General features: G+C 46.3%; 2 protein-coding genes across 6 annotated transcripts in view; one reads left to right on the forward strand and one right to left on the reverse strand.

Annotated features, from left to right (window-relative positions):
* Positions 1 to 5,825: 5,825 nt before the first annotated feature.
* On the reverse strand, positions 5,826 to 8,832 carry CCN1 (cellular communication network factor 1). The gene is made up of 5 exons (XM_026497680.4): positions 8,460 to 8,832; positions 7,940 to 8,153; positions 7,235 to 7,591; positions 6,895 to 7,106; positions 5,826 to 6,779 (listed from the first exon to the last, which is right to left on the reverse strand). The coding sequence occupies exons 1-5, from the start codon at positions 8,520 to 8,522 to the stop codon at positions 6,477 to 6,479; spliced, it is 1,149 nt and encodes a 382-aa protein (XP_026353465.1). The 5' UTR covers positions 8,523 to 8,832; the 3' UTR covers positions 5,826 to 6,476.
* Positions 8,833 to 12,773: 3,941 nt separating this feature from the next.
* The window catches only part of DDAH1 (dimethylarginine dimethylaminohydrolase 1), a 231,930-nt gene continuing 227,144 nt past the window's right edge, over positions 12,774 to 17,559 (forward strand). For all 5 annotated transcript variants that reach the window (XM_057310506.1, XM_057310511.1, XM_057310508.1 and 2 more), the window contains exon 1: positions 12,774 to 12,950. The gene's annotated coding sequence lies outside the window, so the exon portion shown is untranslated. The remainder of the gene's footprint in view (positions 12,951 to 17,559) is intronic.

Here is a 17,559-nt window from a genome sequence, read left to right on the forward strand (position 1 = left end):
GCATTTTAGAGAGTGGACATGAGTTTCTTGCCCCCAAAAGATTCTACTACACAGGTACTATGATGGCTAATTTTATGTGTCATCTTGACTAGACTATGGATGGCCATTTGGTCAAACATAAGTCTAGATGTTGCTGTGATGGTATTTTAAAGATGTGATTGACTTTGAGTAAAACTGATTACCCTCTGTTATGTGGGTGGGCCTCATCTAATGAGTTGAAGGCCTTAAGAGAAAAGAGTGAGGTTTCCCAAAGAAGAAGGAATCTGGTCTCAAGACTACAAAATAGAGGGGCGCCTGGGTGGCACAGTGGTTAAGCATCTGCCTTCGGCTCAGGGCGTGATCCCGGCGTTGTGGGATCGAGCCCCACATCAGGCTCCTCTGCTGTGAGCCTGCTTCTTCCTCTCCCACTCCCCCTGCTTGTGTTCCCTCTCTCGCTGGCTGTCTCTATCTCTGTCAAATAAATAAATAAAATCTTTAAAAAAAAAAAAAAAGACTACACAATAGAAACCCTGCCTTGTTTCCAGCCTGCCTGGCCTGAGTTATGGATTTAACTTTTACCCAAATTTACCCGCTGGCTTTGTCTAAGGATTTTGGGCTTGCCAGCCCCCATAGCCCCATGAGCCAATTCCTTAAAATAAATCTCTCTTTCTCTTGGTGCATGTGTGTACACATATACATATATCCTATTGGTTGTTTCTCTAGAGAACCCTAATATGGGTACTGTCTTCATGATACTTCTGAAACCAGAGCAAAAATACAAGCAGCTCAAATACCAATGGTCTATAAGACTCCAAACCAGGTAGTGGAGGTGTCTTTGACTTCTGTTAATGGCTGAGATGAGGAAGGTATCGTGGGTTATTTAAGAAATTTCCTACTCAAGCACCAAGACCTTTGAATTAGTTTCCAACCTGTTTATCTTTGAAAACACTACTGAGGTGACATCTCCAAGAACCCCTCTTTCATCCCAGCTTCACAGAGTTGGTAGCTTTCTCCTCAGCCATCCCCTGTGCCCTATTATACTTATTACAATGTATTTTGGGCTACGTGGTATAGACTACGAGTGCTCTCCTCTATAGTAACAGGCTCTCTGATTTTTAGCTGGGGACATGACAGCCCAGCATATGAACTACATTTCCCAGCCTTCCTTGTAGCTAGGTGAGGTGATTTAAGGAATGGAGGCCACACATGGTGAACAAGATAACAGGAGCTTTGGTCCCTGAAAGCTTGGGGCATCATATCAGCCCTGTATTGCCTACCTGGATTTTCACATGAGAGGGAAATAAACCTCTGTGTTACTCAAGCCATTTTTACGTAGTTTTCTGTTACTTGCAGCTGAACCTAACCTAAACTCATTTTTGCTTACGTGCATGTCTCCTCTACCACAAAGTGAAGGACCCCTGCTTCTTCATCAACTACTGCATAGCACCTTGCCTGGAATATAGTGGTGCCAGACAAGTGTCTATTGACTGGATGTATGAATGGAAGGACAGATGAATGACTAACAGCCTAGGGGAAAGCCCAGGGTGAAGTAGGAGGAACACATTGTGCCAGGGAAGAAGTGCCTTCTAATTCAGCCTCAGTTTAAGACAACATTAGTCTAAATTGATGAGCACCTACTTTATGCCAGGCACAGTATCAAGTGGTGCTTTGACAGGGGTGAAAAAGACAGACAAAAGTCTTTCCTCTCATAGAGGCTATTCTAGAAGTGGGAGGCATAATAAATAAACAAGAAAATATCAGGTGGTGATGAAAACAAAATTGATATAATGAACTACTTTAGACTGGGTGGCACAGGAAGGTCTGAGAAGGTAACATTTATGCCAAGACCTACATGACAAGAAGAAGCATAGATTAAGGGGCATTGAGGCAAGAGGGGCATTTGAGGCAGAGGAATAGCTAGTGCAAAGGTCCTGAGGAAGAACTTACATGGCTTACTTCAAAGAGGAAAAGACAAGTGGTATTATGGTGAGGGGGAGTGAGAATAAGTAGGTAAGGTCCAGGACTTGTATGCTAAGTAAGGGGTTGAATGTTTTTCTAAGAATAAGGGGCAGTCATGGAGCCTTTAAACCAAGGATTGACATGCTCTGCTTCATATTTTTAAAGAATCACTCTGGTTCCCATAAGGAAAATGGATCCTTGCAGGAAACCAATGATGTTTGTGTTATGTATTGCTGTGTAACAAACAACACCCAAAACTTAGAGCCTGAAAATAACCACATTAGTTTGCTCAGCATTTTATGGGTCAGGAAATCTGGGAAGGACTCAAGTGGTATTCCATCTCTGATTCACAAGACATCAACTTGGACAATCTACTTCCAAGATGGTTCCCTCCTGCACATGTGGTTCCCATGAAGGTACTCCTGGCCTTTCTCTTTTCCACATGGCGTCGTGTTCTAGGGCCTATCAGTGTGGCATGGGCTTCTCACGCCCTGCTGGCCTTGGGGTAGTTATACTTCTTATATGGAAGCTCATTTCTAAGAGAAATGAAGTAGGAGCTTCTAGCCATTGCCACAGTGTATTGCCTCCTGGGTATTCATTGGTTAAAGCAGTCAAAGAGCCCACCCAGATCCAAGAGGGTGGAAAAATAAACCCCATCTATGCAACAGGGTCACATTGCAGAAGGGACAAAGATATGATGTAGGGCGGAAGATTCTATTGCAGGCACCTTTAGAGAAGACAGTACATCACAAGTGAGGCCATTTCAGTAATTCAGGCAAAAGACGATGGCTTAGATTTGGGTGTTTGCACTGGACATGCGAAAAGGGTGGATTCAGAATGTGCGAGCAGAATATATGAGAACTGTAAAACACTAACAAATGCATCCAAGTACTTGTTTAATTGAATTATACTTTATAAGATTACGGGATGAGTGTTGCCCACCACCAATAAAGTAAGTCACAAATAAGTCTGTTCTATCCATAGGACACATACATCATTGTCATGCTTCACAATGTGCTTTGTTTTGAAGAACGAGTTATTTAGGGCAGGGATTTAATGAGGCCCAGATATTGGGGCTATACAGGGAGATGAAAGCATGGACCTATAGACTGAGATTCAGGGATTGCCACATCCTGTAACCAAGAGTACTTTAGAGAGGAAAGAGGGCCTAACAACATTACATTTTCAGAGGCTTCGTATGGGTGAGTGCATTTGCCCACAGAAAGACCTAAGTGTGGTGTTCACCGCCTGTATTCAGTTGCTTGAGAGACAAAGTTTTCAGGTATGGAAGTCAATGCACCAAAGAGAGCATGTGAAAAAGAATATTTATAGTGACAAATATAGCTGGAAGCTATTGTGCCATTTTAAAAAAGAGAGAACCATCCAGAAACTTGCCCAGAGTCACCCAGTTAATTAATGGCAGAGCTGATGCTAAAAGACATGTCTCCCAATTCCAGTCTGGGATTCTTTCCCTTGCATCACCTACCACCCTGCCCAGAACACGGCTTAGTTCTATACTGTGATTCCCACTGGGCCCTTGCTATTGCTCAAATAGTGTCCAGAGGGCAGGAGAAGACTGTGGACAAAGCAAATCTAGTCTCTCTGCTGGAAAAATAACTCTAAAATGTACTTTGCTAATTTTTACTAAGTTGCTTCTCTTTGTGGAGTGAACAACACATGTGTTTAAGTGAAAATCACCACAGTGAGACCACTTACTGTGCTGCTAAATGTCCCATAGAATATTTCTTAAAATTCACTAAATTCCTAAGATTCTGAGGTCACCCAAAACAAAACCAAAAAACAGCTTAAGACCACCAGGGTCTTTTGGATTGAAAGTGAGAACAACACAAATCTTTGCTGTGTGTAGAGGGGTACATCTATATTACAAGGAGTGCTTATATATGTAACTTCTGTTTCATATATGCAGGTGCATGGTATTTGATTTTGTTTTCTCAGTACTTGATGTAGGCAGAGCTCCGTGCCAGACCTAGATTAAAGTTATATGTTCTAATTTGTATAATTTTATTCTCAACTACTTTGAATTTCTTCACCTTTTATAGCCAAATAAAATTGACATAATTTGCATCTATTCATCTTTGTCAATTGAGCACTCTTATTTAAATGGGATCAGCATTTATGCATCACTTACTGTATTAATACAATACGATTAATGACCCAAAGATCCAGTATTTTCCCATGTCTGGTTTTGTTTCACATTTGAGCTTCTTTGTATACATATTACTTTCCCCACACACTTAAGGGATCTATAACATACTACTCTTTGATCTCTATGTAAAAAGCAATTTGTTGGGCTTTAGTGTCCGAGGAAAAGACCTCAGGATTGCTGCCTGGGAATGTGAAAATCTTTCCTGTGAATTTAGATGTCTGTTCAATGAGAATGCACCACAAAAAGCTCATTTTTATTGTTTCACATGTTAATGTTGCACTGACAAGTTTAACTGCATCCAAGACCGCACCAGGTGGTGTTTCAGTTCCCAAATACCTTAAAATTTGAATGCCTCAGGCAAAAAAACCCTGACAACTCAGTAGGTACAAGTTGTAATATTTCAGGCAAGACATTGCCAAAGTCAGGAGAGCCTTTGCCCATAGATTTTACCATCACATTTCCATTAACCTTTATGTGTTTCAGTAAGGCTTTAACATAGATGCTCGGGCAGTGCTTTGCTGTAAGTCTTCATTAAAACATCGGTATTAAACCTTTTTGAAAAATTACCACAAGCTGTCCCCCTCTTCCTCTTTTAAAGCATTTTCTCTATGCCTAAAAATTCAAGTACTCTCTTAACCAAGTGCAGACTGAAATATTTCACTATGGATTTGAACAAGAGCCAAGAGAGTCGATGAAAGGAAAACTCCTCTATAAAAGGTTTATTGTCAGTGCTTTCTAAAGAGGTAGATTCTTCTAAAACAGGCTACCAACATTTTCACAAACATTGACGCAGCCTTCTCAACCTTTCCTAGACTTAAGATTGAGGTCCTTTTCTTTTAGGAATGCTCTGCATCTAGCCTTTGACCTTCTGGATAGCCAACTCTATCTAACTGCTCCCTCCTCCATCAGTATAATGTATATTATAAAAAGGAAAGGGGGGATGGGGTAGCTCGGTCCTCACGCTATTGGAAAAGTACTTGAAATTCCTTGCATTCCTTTGCATTTAACAGCATGTTTACCTAATCAGTGGCTTATTAGGATTAACACAAGTCATTGCTTCAAGCTCATTCAGTGAAAACAAACTGACTCCTATAGACTCAAGATTTTTTTCTCTGATTCCAACTAAAGGTGGATTTTTAAGTAGTTCGCCTACACTTCAGGAGCAATACTGGGAAAATACAAAGTTATAAACAAGTGACCTTTTATAACATATCCAACCATACTTAATCTTGCCCATGGATTTAGATATGGGTAGCCTGGGTTATGGACTCTTTTCCTTAAAGTTTCTCTCCTCTACCGGGGTTACAAGCCCAATAACCTAGTGATTAAAATGATAAATGACTCTACTATACCCACCATACAGTGAGGGGGTGATGGAGACCCTTGATTTGAATTCTTATGAAATAAAGCATTATTATTTAAATCACACATTTAGCTTCAGATTCCTTGTGCTTCCTACAATGCCTATTGATCAAAACATGTTTTAAAAACAGATTACTTAAAATGCAAGGGTTTTTCTCAACTGAGGATAAAAGCAATTATTGTCTTATTTTTGTAGGTTAGTTCCCTGCTCTTATCCTAAGCTCCTAGAACAGTTCCTGGCACAAAGTAGGCACTCAAGTAGTCCTGTTTGAATGACTGAAAGAATGCATAATAAGCTAGTCTGTTCCCAATGACTCTGGGTCATCTCTAAAAGTACTGAATGCCACACACGCAGATATTAGGTAAATATTTCTTTATTAAATGATTAATTCCATAAATAAATTCTTTTCACTGAATATAAAATTAAAATCATTTACAAATTATTCCAGTATTACATTTCCCTTCCCTCCCGAAAAGCTACATTTTTGATAAATAAAAACATTCAGTCTTAAAACACCTGATTTCTGTTTGCAGTTTAGAGTGCAGATAGCTGCCTCTCATGGACACTCACAGAGTGTCACCTTCAGGAAGGGATGGAATCCCCTCCCATTTACTTCTGTCAAAAGATGAAGGCTTTAACTGATCAACTAGTACTTTTTTTTTTTTTAACAATTGTAGAACCGAAAGGGAAAAAGCCTAGAGAAAAATATGCTTACCAAATAATTTACAAACAGAAAACAGAACGTCATCAACAGCACAAGCTCCAAAATGAAGCAGTAACATGGGCTCCAATATTATGAAGCGAAGTATTCTCCAATTGTGGCTGCCTTAGGGTCCATCTGCACCAGCACCCCGGCAGTTTCAAAATACCTTAATACTACTCACGAATGAGCAGTGCATCCCTTCTACAATGAGTCCCTCACCCCCACCGCCCCCACCCACAGCTCTGTGATTCTGGCACTCTTCTCCCCAGTTCTGGTCACCCTGGTGCTGGAAACCGGGGTAGCATTTAGTCCCTAAATTTGTGAATGTCATTGAACAGCCTGTAGAAGGGAAAGGCCGCCTCATTGGCATGCGGGCAGTTGTAGTTGCACTTGCAGGACTGGATCATCATGACGTTCTTGGAAAACGTCTCCCCGTCTTCGCAGCGGAAGCGCATCTTCACCGTGCGGGTCTGCTGCGGCGTGCAGCACCGGCCGTCCACACAGGAGCCGCAGTACTTGGGCCGGTACTTCTTCACACTCGAGCATCCAGCGTAAGTAAACTTGACTGGTTCCGGGGATTTCTTGGTCTTGCTGCACTTCTTGCCCTTCTGTAAGAAAGAGGCAAGAAGGCAAGTTAGGAACGGGGTTTGTCGTTCTTGGAGGAGAGGCCCACATCTCCCCCAGCTGCCCGGGAGCGGTCTACCAGCACCCCCACGAACTTACTTTCAGGCTGCTGTACATCGGCTGGCCACAAGGCCGCACTTCGCAAATCCGGGTCTCCTTCACCAGGCGGCATTCAAGGTTGTCATTGGTGACTCGTGTGGAGATCCCAGTGCCGCATGTCTTTGAGCACTGGGACCATGAAGTTGTTTGAACGATACATTTCTGGCCGTGTAAAGAAGGGTTGTATAGGATTCGAGGTTCCGTTCCAAAAACTAGACACAGACAAGAGGGCAAATTTCTCAGAGGCATACTGACCCCAACACATTCAAGTACTCATTTCTACGAAGTTTCAAACTAGGAATGTATCGCAGTACATCTTTCGGGCTCAGTCCCAACTCACCTGGGAGCCGCTTCAGGGAGCCACCTTTTCCAACTGCGATTAATTCATTGTTCCTGGTTAACTCCACCTCCGAGGCATCGAAGGCCAGCCCCTTGCCCAGGAGGCCATCACTGTCGTCCATGGGGTCCTTGGCACCATCGTCGTCACAGACCCACTCCTCACAGCACTGCCCGGTAACTTTGACCAGCCGGGGGTTGGGACAGCCCAAGTTGGGGAGAGAGAGTTCTTGGGGACAGAGAGGAATGCAGCCCACAGCGCCGTCGATACATGTGCACTGATGTTTACAGTTGGGCTGGAAACTTTCCCCATTCTGGTAGATTCTGGAGTTATATTCACAGGGTCTGCCCTCTGACTGAGCTGCAAAGAGCACCAAAAGAGAAGGAAAGAGAGGCTAAAGTTAAGATTCCCAACCATGGCCTTAAACGCATACATATTTTCTGCTGTTAAATTCAATTTATGGTAAAGTTCCCTACAATTCCTCGGGGACTCCAGACCAGAACAATAAGTTAGTCAGGAATCACTTTTCCGTATGCGCTTTTCGTTGGGCCCAGACACACTGAATTGCATTCCAGACTGTTGAAATCATGTGCCTTTCTGCCAAGCTACCAACAACAAAGCATCACCATACATGGTCTCAAAATTACTAAACTTCTGGACTACGAGGACTATTATTTTTTTAAAGGGGCCAAACCACAAGCATCTTACCTCTGCAGATCCCCTTCAGAGCGGTGGAACTGGCGCCGAAATTGCATTCCAGCCCCTTGGTGTGGTCGCAGGGCTGCATTTTGCTGCAGTCCTCGTTGAGCTGCTTGGCGCAGACCTTACAGCAGCCGCAGCCGTCCCGGACCAGCCCGACTCCTGGGGCGCACTTGGGCGCCTCCTGGGGGCAGTGGCAGGCGGCGGGGCAGGTGGAGAGCGCCTAGAGAGGGGGAGAAGGCACGCGTGAGACTCCGTGCGGTTCGCAGAGGAGCCCAGGGAAGGGAGGGGGGTGGAGGAGTTCCTCCCACTCTACCCGCACCGGGTCTCTGATCCTGTCCAGCCTGGCCACTCCGGGCGGCTGCGTCTGCCAGCAAGGCCCCCGACGCGTCTCCAGGGGGGGCCCAAAGAAAGAGCTAACCCGAAACGCCCCCAAACTTTTTAGTTTAGTTTTCTCTGCCGGGGACAATCTGGGGAAAGGGGAAGGGCCTGGGAGAGCGGATGGGGAAGCTGAGGCAAAAGAACTCACCAGCCTGGCCAAGTGGAGAAGAGTGACGGCGAAGGCGAGCGTCCTGGCCGTGCGGGAGCTCATTGTGGCGCGCAGGAGTCGGGGCGAGCGCGGAAGCAAAGACGCCAACACAGTGGTGCGCAGCAGACCGGGTCGGGTCCGTAGATCCGGGAGGCGGGACAGGCTCCGGTCCGGGCGGCGGGGCGGCGGGCCCGGTGGCAGGAGGGCGAGGGCCGGGGGCGGCGAGCGGGCTGCAAGCGTCCTTCTCTTGAGGTCCTTCCCGAGGAGGCGCGAAGGGCGCGGGTGCTGCTCGGGGGCGCTCTCGCTCGCGGTCTGCCCAAGCGCCCAGAGCCCGCCTTTTATACGGGCCGGCCGCGGCGCCGCGTGTTGCAGTGACGTCGGCTCTGTCTGCGAGTTCCAGAATTCTCAAACATCTCAGGAATGCTGGTTGGCGCGGGCTGCTGCCAAGCGCCTCCCCTGGCTCCGTTGCACCTTTTTTTTTTTTTTTTTGTCCTGGACCCGTCAAGAAAACAATCTCCCGTTTTTTCCACTTTAAATAACTACTTCTGTTGGGGAGGGCTCTTTCTGGCGTGTTGGTGGTAATGGTGGTGGAAGGGGCGAGGGGGGGGCGAGGTCAGAACTTTGCCTGCACTGGGAGGGTGGGAGGACCTGGGAGGGAGGAACAAAAGTGGTTTTGTTTGGTGATGCCGAGTTGACCGGGCAGCCTTGGAAGCCCTCACCCGGGAAGGCAGCGAGCTGTTTGCTTGTTTACTGAGAAGGTGAGAGTCAAGTTATCTATTGACAGGCGAACGGGGAGGAGGAGTGCGTCTGTGAGCCAGGAATCTATTTGTGGATTTCATAGAGGCATGCTCGAATCCAGTCCCAAAGCTTTGGCATGGTGTTTATTAGCCAGGTTAAGTGTATTGCAAATTAATACCCTCAGTGGCATTTATGAATGAGAAGAGGGAAAAAAATCAACTTCCCCCACTGTCTGGCAGATTCCCAGGCAGAGGTCTTCCCCCTTCCGCCCCCCTCCCTTTTTTGGTATGTCGTACTTGTTTGTTTTTGGAGGTTCCCACTTTAGTTCCAGCCCACTGCCTGGGTTGGAAGTCCGAGAGGAAATGAATGCAGGGAGTTCTCCGGGAGGCTGACTTCTACTTCCTCACGGATGCGGGAGACTGGGTAAGCCCTTCCAGCCTCCCTCCGCAGGCGGGCGGGAGGCGATGCTAACTAAGCAGCCAGCCAAAAGCCCAGGGGACCACCTTGCAGGGATTTGTCCTGAGATCATCACCTGTGTATACTGCAATGCCAAACCAGATTCCAGCACCATTGTTCCCAGTGGATCTAAAGCTGAAAGTTTTGAGGGGTTTTTAACACATTTCCTTGGGACCACTTAGGAGCCTCCCATTTCAAATGGATTGCAATGCTTTTCTAGTCAAGTACAAAGAAATAGGAGATTATAATGTTCTGTAATAAAACTGTTAGCAGAATCTAAGATCCTGGGGCGCCTGGGTGGCGCAGTCGTTAAGCATCTGCCTTCAGCTCAGGGCTTGATCCTGGAGTCCTGGGATCCAGCCCCACATCAGGCTCCTGCGCTGGAAGCCTGCCTCTTCCTCTCCCACTCCCCCGGCTTGTGTTCCCTCCCTCGCTGGCTGTCTCCCTGTCTGTCAAATAAGTAAATAAAATCTTAAAAAAAAAAAAAAGAATATAAGATCCTATTCTGTCTTCAACACACTCAGAAGACCCCCCTACAAAGCAATTTGCTTTAACATCATCAGTATCATTCGTGTGACTGATAAATTTTCCCTCAAAATTTCAAAAACTATCTTCTTATGCAATTTTAATAAAAACATACACAAATAATTATGCTAATCTTTCTATGTGCTCTAGAACTCTTCGTCCTTTTAAAAGTGAAGGGCTGTTCAGTCTTCACAATTTAGCAGTCTTGCTTAAGAACTCCTTCAGTGCCAACTTTTCTGTGAATGACTCTGATAATCACAATGAGAAGCTATTGCAGTGAAAACATCCTCCAATAAAGAGAACTGTGGCAGGAAAGAGTTAAATTTCATTCATTCAAAAGTGCCCTTTCATAAGTCTAAGAAGCTTTTGCTAGTTGGGAATAGGATCTCTCAGGCTTTGTTGGAGGGGGTTTGGGGTGCAGGGCTTACTTTTCAAGACTATGGCTTGTCAGGTGCTATGCAAATAAAATGAGGAAAATCTGGGCCCTACTTCATACTCAAGACAGTCCATCTATTATTATTTGGAAAACATTTTTTCCTGCATTAAAGCTTCATTATTGTTTCCGTCTTAATGAAGTGACTGGGGATGGGGGTGAGTAGGCGCAGTACAGGGTGGGAGGAGGTCGTGGGGAGAGAATGGAGAGGAGTGTTCCTGGCTTCTGTTGTGGAGTCTTTTCTATTTGACTTCATGGTTGTAAGTATTTCCAGATGGTGAATCAGACACCAGACGTAACAATATTTCCATATTTGGGTATAGCAGTAGCCTGCGTTTTTAACATTTTTCTGCCTCTGTTATCCAACCACAAAGCATTCTTGACAGCTTCAAATGTTGTTAAATATAGACTTAACTTCTGTTCCCAGAGCAGGAAATTCTTTGGAATTCCTTGTTTTTCACGCAATCTATCATGATTTGAAATAAAATTATAGTGGATGATCCAACTGGCCGGTGTATATACCTTGCTCTTTTATTGAGCGGGACGGAAGATACGCAAAGAGATTTCGTCTGCCGCACAGCTTTGAAACACAGGCCATTCCAGAGATTCCTTTAAAAATCAGATTAAAGTTTTCTAACAAGGATGTGTGGGTTTGTTTCTGGGCTTCAGTTGGGGAATCTTGGAGGATGTTTGCCCTAGAGGAGAAACTTAGAGAACCTTACCATCAGCTACCCATTTAAAGCAGGGAGTACGTTGTGGGAGGAGGGTGGGGAGCTGGAGCAAACAGGGCCAGGAGGTGGGGGAGAGGGAGAGACTGGAGCAACCTATGTGCACAGCCTTTCCGTATACTATGTCCTGGTGCGCCTGCTAGTAAACGACGGCATCAGACGAGAGGAACTGCAGCTCCTCACGTCCTGCTTAAGGATGGTCCAGAAACCCCAGATGTCCCGTCGCCTTCTCGCCTCCTCCGCTGAGAGCTGCAGATCAGTTCACGTTGACAGATTAGAGGGGAAATGTGCAAATGTTTATGGGTAAGTGTCTTCGGATGCTAATTCTGCATGGCTCTTTTGCTCTTTTTCCTCACTCCCTCCCTGCACCGGCGCCCCGTGAGTGAATAACGGCCCGCGTTGTTTCCTTGGGCTGCAAGGCACAGAGAAGGAGCTGCTTGTCTTCGGCAGCTCCTGGCTTTGAGCTCAGTGATGGGGACATCTCTCCCCCGCTGCTGCCAGGGAATTTCAGGTCACCAAAAGAAGGGTTCACTGTCGGGCAGCAACTGAGAATAATAATCACCCTGAAACTGTCGACTCCAGTTTCCCAGCCCTAGACCGGTAGTTCTCAAACGTCGTCGTGTCTCAGAATCACCTGGAGGGCTGATTAAAAGACTGTTTGCTGGGCCCTACCCCAGAGTTTCTTACTAGTTACATTTCTAACAAGTCCCGAGGCGATGCTGCTGCTGCTGCTGGCCTGGGGAATCACACCCTGAGAACCACTGCCTTGGACGATAGGAGTGCCTCTGATAGCGGTGTGTCTGCGCGTGCATGTGCCCTCACAGTCAGGTCTTCGCCTGCACACCCCGTCTCACAACTACGCTTTTTATAGCCACTTTAATGAACAGAACAATTTATGGCGACGACGAAAGGTCAGCTTTAAGGTGCCGCCCCCGCGCCATCCTTTCCCTCCTCCCCGCTCCGGCTCCCCACCCCACCCCCACCCTGTGGAGTGATGGTAGGGAGAGCCGGAGGTAATCGGGCTAGCGGCAGGAACTGGGTGGCCGGCGCGCGGGGAGGGCCTCGGCTGTCCTGAGCACCCCTGCGCAGACAGCGTGCAGGGGGCGCGGCGGGGAGACCCAGGGCTGGAGCAGTCGGCGCGCCGGGGCTGCTTGCTGCCCGCCGCCCCCTGCCGGCCGCCTGGCCAGCGCGCCCAACGTCGCGGCGGTGGGCTGGACTCGAGGTTTCCGGAGGCGCGCGCCTTAGGACGTTTCCAGCCCCGGCCCATATTTGGTGAAAGTCTTTCAAGACTCCGTCATCCAGCTCCGGGGGGCGGCGGCGGCCCCCGAAGCGGGCCCTGAGACCGCGCTGCAGCGGAGTGCCGGCGCCTGGGCCTCGCGCGGCGGGGCCTCAGGCGCTGCGGGCGGGCGGTATCGAGCGCGCGGGACACCCCGGCGGCCCAGCCCGGGCCCCAGCCCGCACCCGTGCGAGGGCCGAGGCCCACCCCGCGCTGCGTGGGAGGCTGGCGCGGAGGGCGCCGCGGCCGGATTATGTCACTTTTCCCGTCCACCCCACTGTTGAGTCGTCCTCCCAGCGGGGCAGCGAGTTGCCGCCTTGTGCCAGACTTAGAGGGTACGCCCAGGCGCGGGGGTGTGGGTGTGTGTGTGTCAGAGGGTGGCGTTTGCTCCGACTTCGAGCCCACCCGAGAGCAGGGACATGGAATTGACTCTGGGGAGAAGTCCCAAAGGGCTGGGTCCTATTATCCCCAGAAGGGAGAGAGGCTAGATTCGCTCTCGGCTTCTCTGGGTCTCCCACAACCCTTTTCTCTCTTTCTCATCAGTAAGTTCCAAGGCGAGGGTGGGGTGCGGGGGGGGGGGGTGGATCCCTGATAGGAAGATCTAGCTCTGCTGTCCACTAGCCTGCAGCCTTCGGTAAGCTCTTCATCCTCTCTAGACCTTGTATCCTTCACTCGTGCATTGGGAAAGGGGACCAGGAGATTGGAGAGCAGGAGCAGCCCCTTTCAGGGCTAAATTTCTTGCCATTCTCTCCTAATTAGAGAAGCAAACACTTAGACCACTCTATGTCAGGCACAGTTTTGAATGCCTGCTGTATGTTGACTCATTTAATTCTCCAATGCCCCATTGAGGCAGATCCTCTCGTTGACACCATTTTTTTATCTAATGAAGAAATGGAGGCACAGAAGGTAAGTGGTTAACCAAAAGACACTCAGCTAGGAGGTAGCAGAATTGGACACAAGGGCTTCTTGGTTCCAACAAGCCTCGTACTTAAGCATGGTGCATACTGCCTATTCCCCATCTCTTCAAGCATTTAGGCCTGTTCCGTTTCCTAGAATTTTACTTTTATCTAACTCTATCACAACTTACCCAGATATTCCAGGATAAATGCATCAGATAGAAAAATAGTTGGTAAATTAACTGAAGCTGTGCTAATCTTTGAGAATTGCCTAATGTACTGGCTCTTGGGGAGGAAGGGGGAAGGGGTGTTCATTTTAACAGGAAAAGCCTTAATGTAAGTAAGTTTATACAGTGGGCTTTTAAGCACCTCAGCAGGCTAGTTGGGAAGATATCTAGCACCTTTGGGGTCCTTCTGATACCTCACAAGCCACACTGATCAAGGAGTCTCAATGTCTGGAGTAAGGCTTGAACTGATAGCAATTTCATTTGTCACAGAGATAAAGTTTTCAAGGTCACTTACTTGACAGCTTATCAGTCTGAGTGTGCCTTACGGGTTGAATATGCTATTAATCTGTTTTTTCCACTAGACATTATGAATATAATTATTTATGTATCTGAGGACAAATTGATTATCCCCTTTGAGCCCCAGATTTATTCAGAGCTCCTGGTGTGTCATGGCACTGTGATAGGCACTAGTGACATCAGAAAGAGGGCCTTAACATTGACCTTCCCCTGGAGGACTCTGCAATCTGTTGTGGAAGTGGGTACAAAATGCTGTGTGGACACTTCTCTGCCTGGGGAGCGAGGGTGGAAATACTCTGAGTCTGAAAGGATGAGCAAGAATCTGATACAGGGAAAGACATTGGACACAGAGGGAAACAGAGCCTTGACCATTCATGACTAGAGTGCACCTAGTGTGTCCTTTGGGGAACTGGCATGAGATGTTAGCTAGGTCTGCAAATGGCCTGGCCTGTCATAACACCGGGCCTCTGGCAGTTGTAAGCCATGTGAGGTTTTGCCTTGGTTTCCCCATCTATAAGATAATGGGGTTGCCTGAGTTCAGGGTACATGCACTGAATGGCTCACAGGGGTCATCCAAGTAACAAAATACCATCTCAAGGATTCGTGGTGGCTGACACTAGGCCGCAGCATTGGAGAATGATGGTGTTAGTGGGGACCAACCATGGGGGTCGGAGAGGTTGACTGGTGAAAATTAAGGTCCACTGTTTGCCTGTTTTCTCATTTTGTAAAGGATACCAGAGATCTGGATTTTTCTGTGAAGTCCTTTAATTTTTTAAATGTTGGCAATTAAAATAATGTTAAAATGCCATCTAAGTTAATCCTAGGAAAATCAAAGAAGGCACTATCTGGGGGCTGCCAGTTGTGATCTCTGGCCTGAATGACTCTAGAACCTGTCCTGCTCCAGCATTCTGTTGCTCCCAACCACTCACAAAATATCAGGAAATAGCACCCTGGGCTCCATTTAATTGTCAGGCTGACCAGACTTTCATTCACTTAAGAGTCAGGGCTGCCACTTAAGTCAGTTGTAGGAGTTTGTACTTTATAAACAAAATTGGAATGAGTTTTTTTCTTATTTTCTACTTCACTCACTCCCAGACACTACTGAGTTTCCTTCTTTCTTCTCCCCCTGAATTTATGTTATAACCAGCTAGTATTGCCTTGGCAGCATGATAGGAAACACTTTTTTTTTTTTAGGGCATCTGTAACCAATGGGAACTGTATCTGTTTATTTCCTATACCTGGCATCTGTCCACAGGAAGCCAGGCATTTCTAACCCCCTCACCTTATAGAACTTATGATCTAGTGATAACACAGAAACATTTCATTGGAACAGACTAGAAGGCACCTCTCCCACTCCACCCTGCAATCCATCTTCTAAATATGATTAAGCAATATGATATATATTAATTATCAGTCACTACCAAATGGCTCCAGATTCAAATGATTAAGAATTAAGCTTCTCCTCTTGTGTTTTATTTCCAGAGATACCTGTCTCTTAATTGCCTGCTTAAAACCACACATACCACATTCAGAATTTAGAAAAGATTTGATTTGGGCACAGTACTTGAGCACCCAGATCCTACAGAAAAATTGAAGCAATTTATTCTTGCAGCTTTTTGCTGGTCTGAGAACTAAGTACAGAGGAGGATTCCAGCTGTTGGGCTGATTATGTGAAATAAGACGTAAGATACATTTAATGCTCAGCAGGATGCTTGGGACAGAGTAAGTGGCTAATAAATTCCAATTACTGCTACAGCTAAGTGCCATCATTATCTTCACTTTTACTACAATTAGCATAGAATGAGCTAGCCTTATCCTCTAGAGAATATTCTTCATTCTTTGGACTAGATGAAGTCAAGTTACAAAAACATTTGATAAATGGTATATAAATGAAGTGATTTTAAAAGTCCATGCATCCCAATTCTCTGGCTGGCACTGGAGTCCCAGTGACCATTTAAGAAACCACTTGAGCTTTGTGTGTCATGGAATTGCAAATTTGCCTACAGGCAGTAGTGAGCCTTGTGACATTCTGCCTTGGTTTCCTCACCTATAAAAGATAATGGGGTTGCCCCAGCTCAGGGGTCATGCACTCAAGTGCCCCAGAGACCAGCCAGATACCAAACACCATGCCTGAGGAGTATTGACAGCTGACTCGTGGCCTCAGCATACGGAAGCCATGGGAATAGTTAGATCTATGGGACCTGGGTTTTGCCTGCCAAAGACTAGGGAGTTAATATATATAGATAAGTTAGTGATTTTATGTAATGTTTATACCGTTGTTGGTTATAGCATTCCATTTTATGTCCATTTAAATGATGAGAAAACTGAGGCTTAGCTAAGTAGAGTCAGTAGCTGGTGCAAGGGCACAGAGCTGTTGAGGGAGAACAGAGGGTCTGTCTCCAAAGGTTATTCTTTTAAGGAAGAACATGGGAGGGACGCCTGGGTGGCTCAGTCGGTTGAGTGTCTGCCTTGGGCTTGGTCATGATCCCAGGGTTCTGGGATCGATCAAGTCCCATACTGATCAAGTCCCATACCGGGCTCCTTGCTCAGCAAGGAACCTGCTTCTTCCTCTGCCTGCCACTCCCCCTGCTTGTGCTCTCTCTCTTTCTCTCTGACAAATAAATAAAATCTTTAAGAAAAAAAACAAACATGGGATTCGCCCTCCATGAAATCTGCCTTAAAGTTTAGAAACTTGCCCTCAACTTCTTGACCTCCCCTAACAACTGACTGTGGGTGTTAGTCAGATATATTTCTAAATGTTTCTTGGACTCCTGTGGTTTTCAGTAATTGTGGGCCCCAGTTTCTTCACAAGAGTCTGGTAATGAATGAGTTAAACAATAAAAGAGGGTTCCCTCTGCACCAGGGACCCTTGCCTAAGCTTGCTCCTATTTCCTCTGAAGAAAAAGAGATGTGTCACAACAAAGGAGGAACTCAGAGATTGAGAGATACTTCTACTATAACTTAGTCATCGCCATCAGCTTTGTTACTGGAGGCAGCCAGAGCCGCCACCTCCCACAACCATTGGTCACCCTCACAACAGTTACCAAGCACGGAGCCCCCCAGGCACCCACCTCGAACACTCTGTGTCTCTGAGACTTACGCAAGTGTTTTTCAGCCTTGGCTGTGAGGGTGGGGGTAGGGTGCCCAAGGTTATGACAACAAGTAAAAAGCAAAGAGCCCTTTGAGGCTAGTCCCAAGCATTTCTTTTAAATCTTGTACCTCCTTTCCTTTGAGTAGGTCTTAGCTCTCCAAAGGAAAAAAAAAAGTTTTTAAGCAGCCAATCCTTGTGTGTGTGTGTGTGTGTGTGTAGTTGTTTCTAACTTTTTTTTCTTTTTTTGAAATTAAGATATAATTGACATATAACATTATACTAGTTTTAGGTATACCACACATGGTCCAATATTTGTATTTATTGGGAAATGATCACCACAATAATTTTAGTTAACACCCATCATCTCCCATAGTTACAATTTTTTTTCTTGTGTGGTGAACTTTTAAGATTTACTCTCTTAGCAACTTTGAAA

Source organism: Ursus arctos, unplaced genomic scaffold (assembly GCF_023065955.2).
Source record: "Ursus arctos isolate Adak ecotype North America unplaced genomic scaffold, UrsArc2.0 scaffold_12, whole genome shotgun sequence".
In the NCBI taxonomy this organism is placed as follows: Eukaryota; Metazoa; Chordata; class Mammalia; order Carnivora; family Ursidae; genus Ursus; species Ursus arctos.

Bases quoted from the DNA above. Each gene is read 5' to 3' on its own strand.
- CCN1 (XM_026497680.4), bottom strand. From the start codon at position 8,522: ATGAGCTCCCGCACGGCCAGGACGCTCGCCTTCGCCGTCACTCTTCTC. The intron at 7,107-7,234 runs GTGAGTTGGGAC...GTCTGTGTCTAG, and splicing joins CTCCCTGAAGCGGCTCCCAG to TTTTTGGAACGGAACCTCGA. The intron at 6,780-6,894 runs GTAAGTTCGTGG...TCTTTCTTACAG, and splicing joins CGATGTACAGCAGCCTGAAA to AAGGGCAAGAAGTGCAGCAA.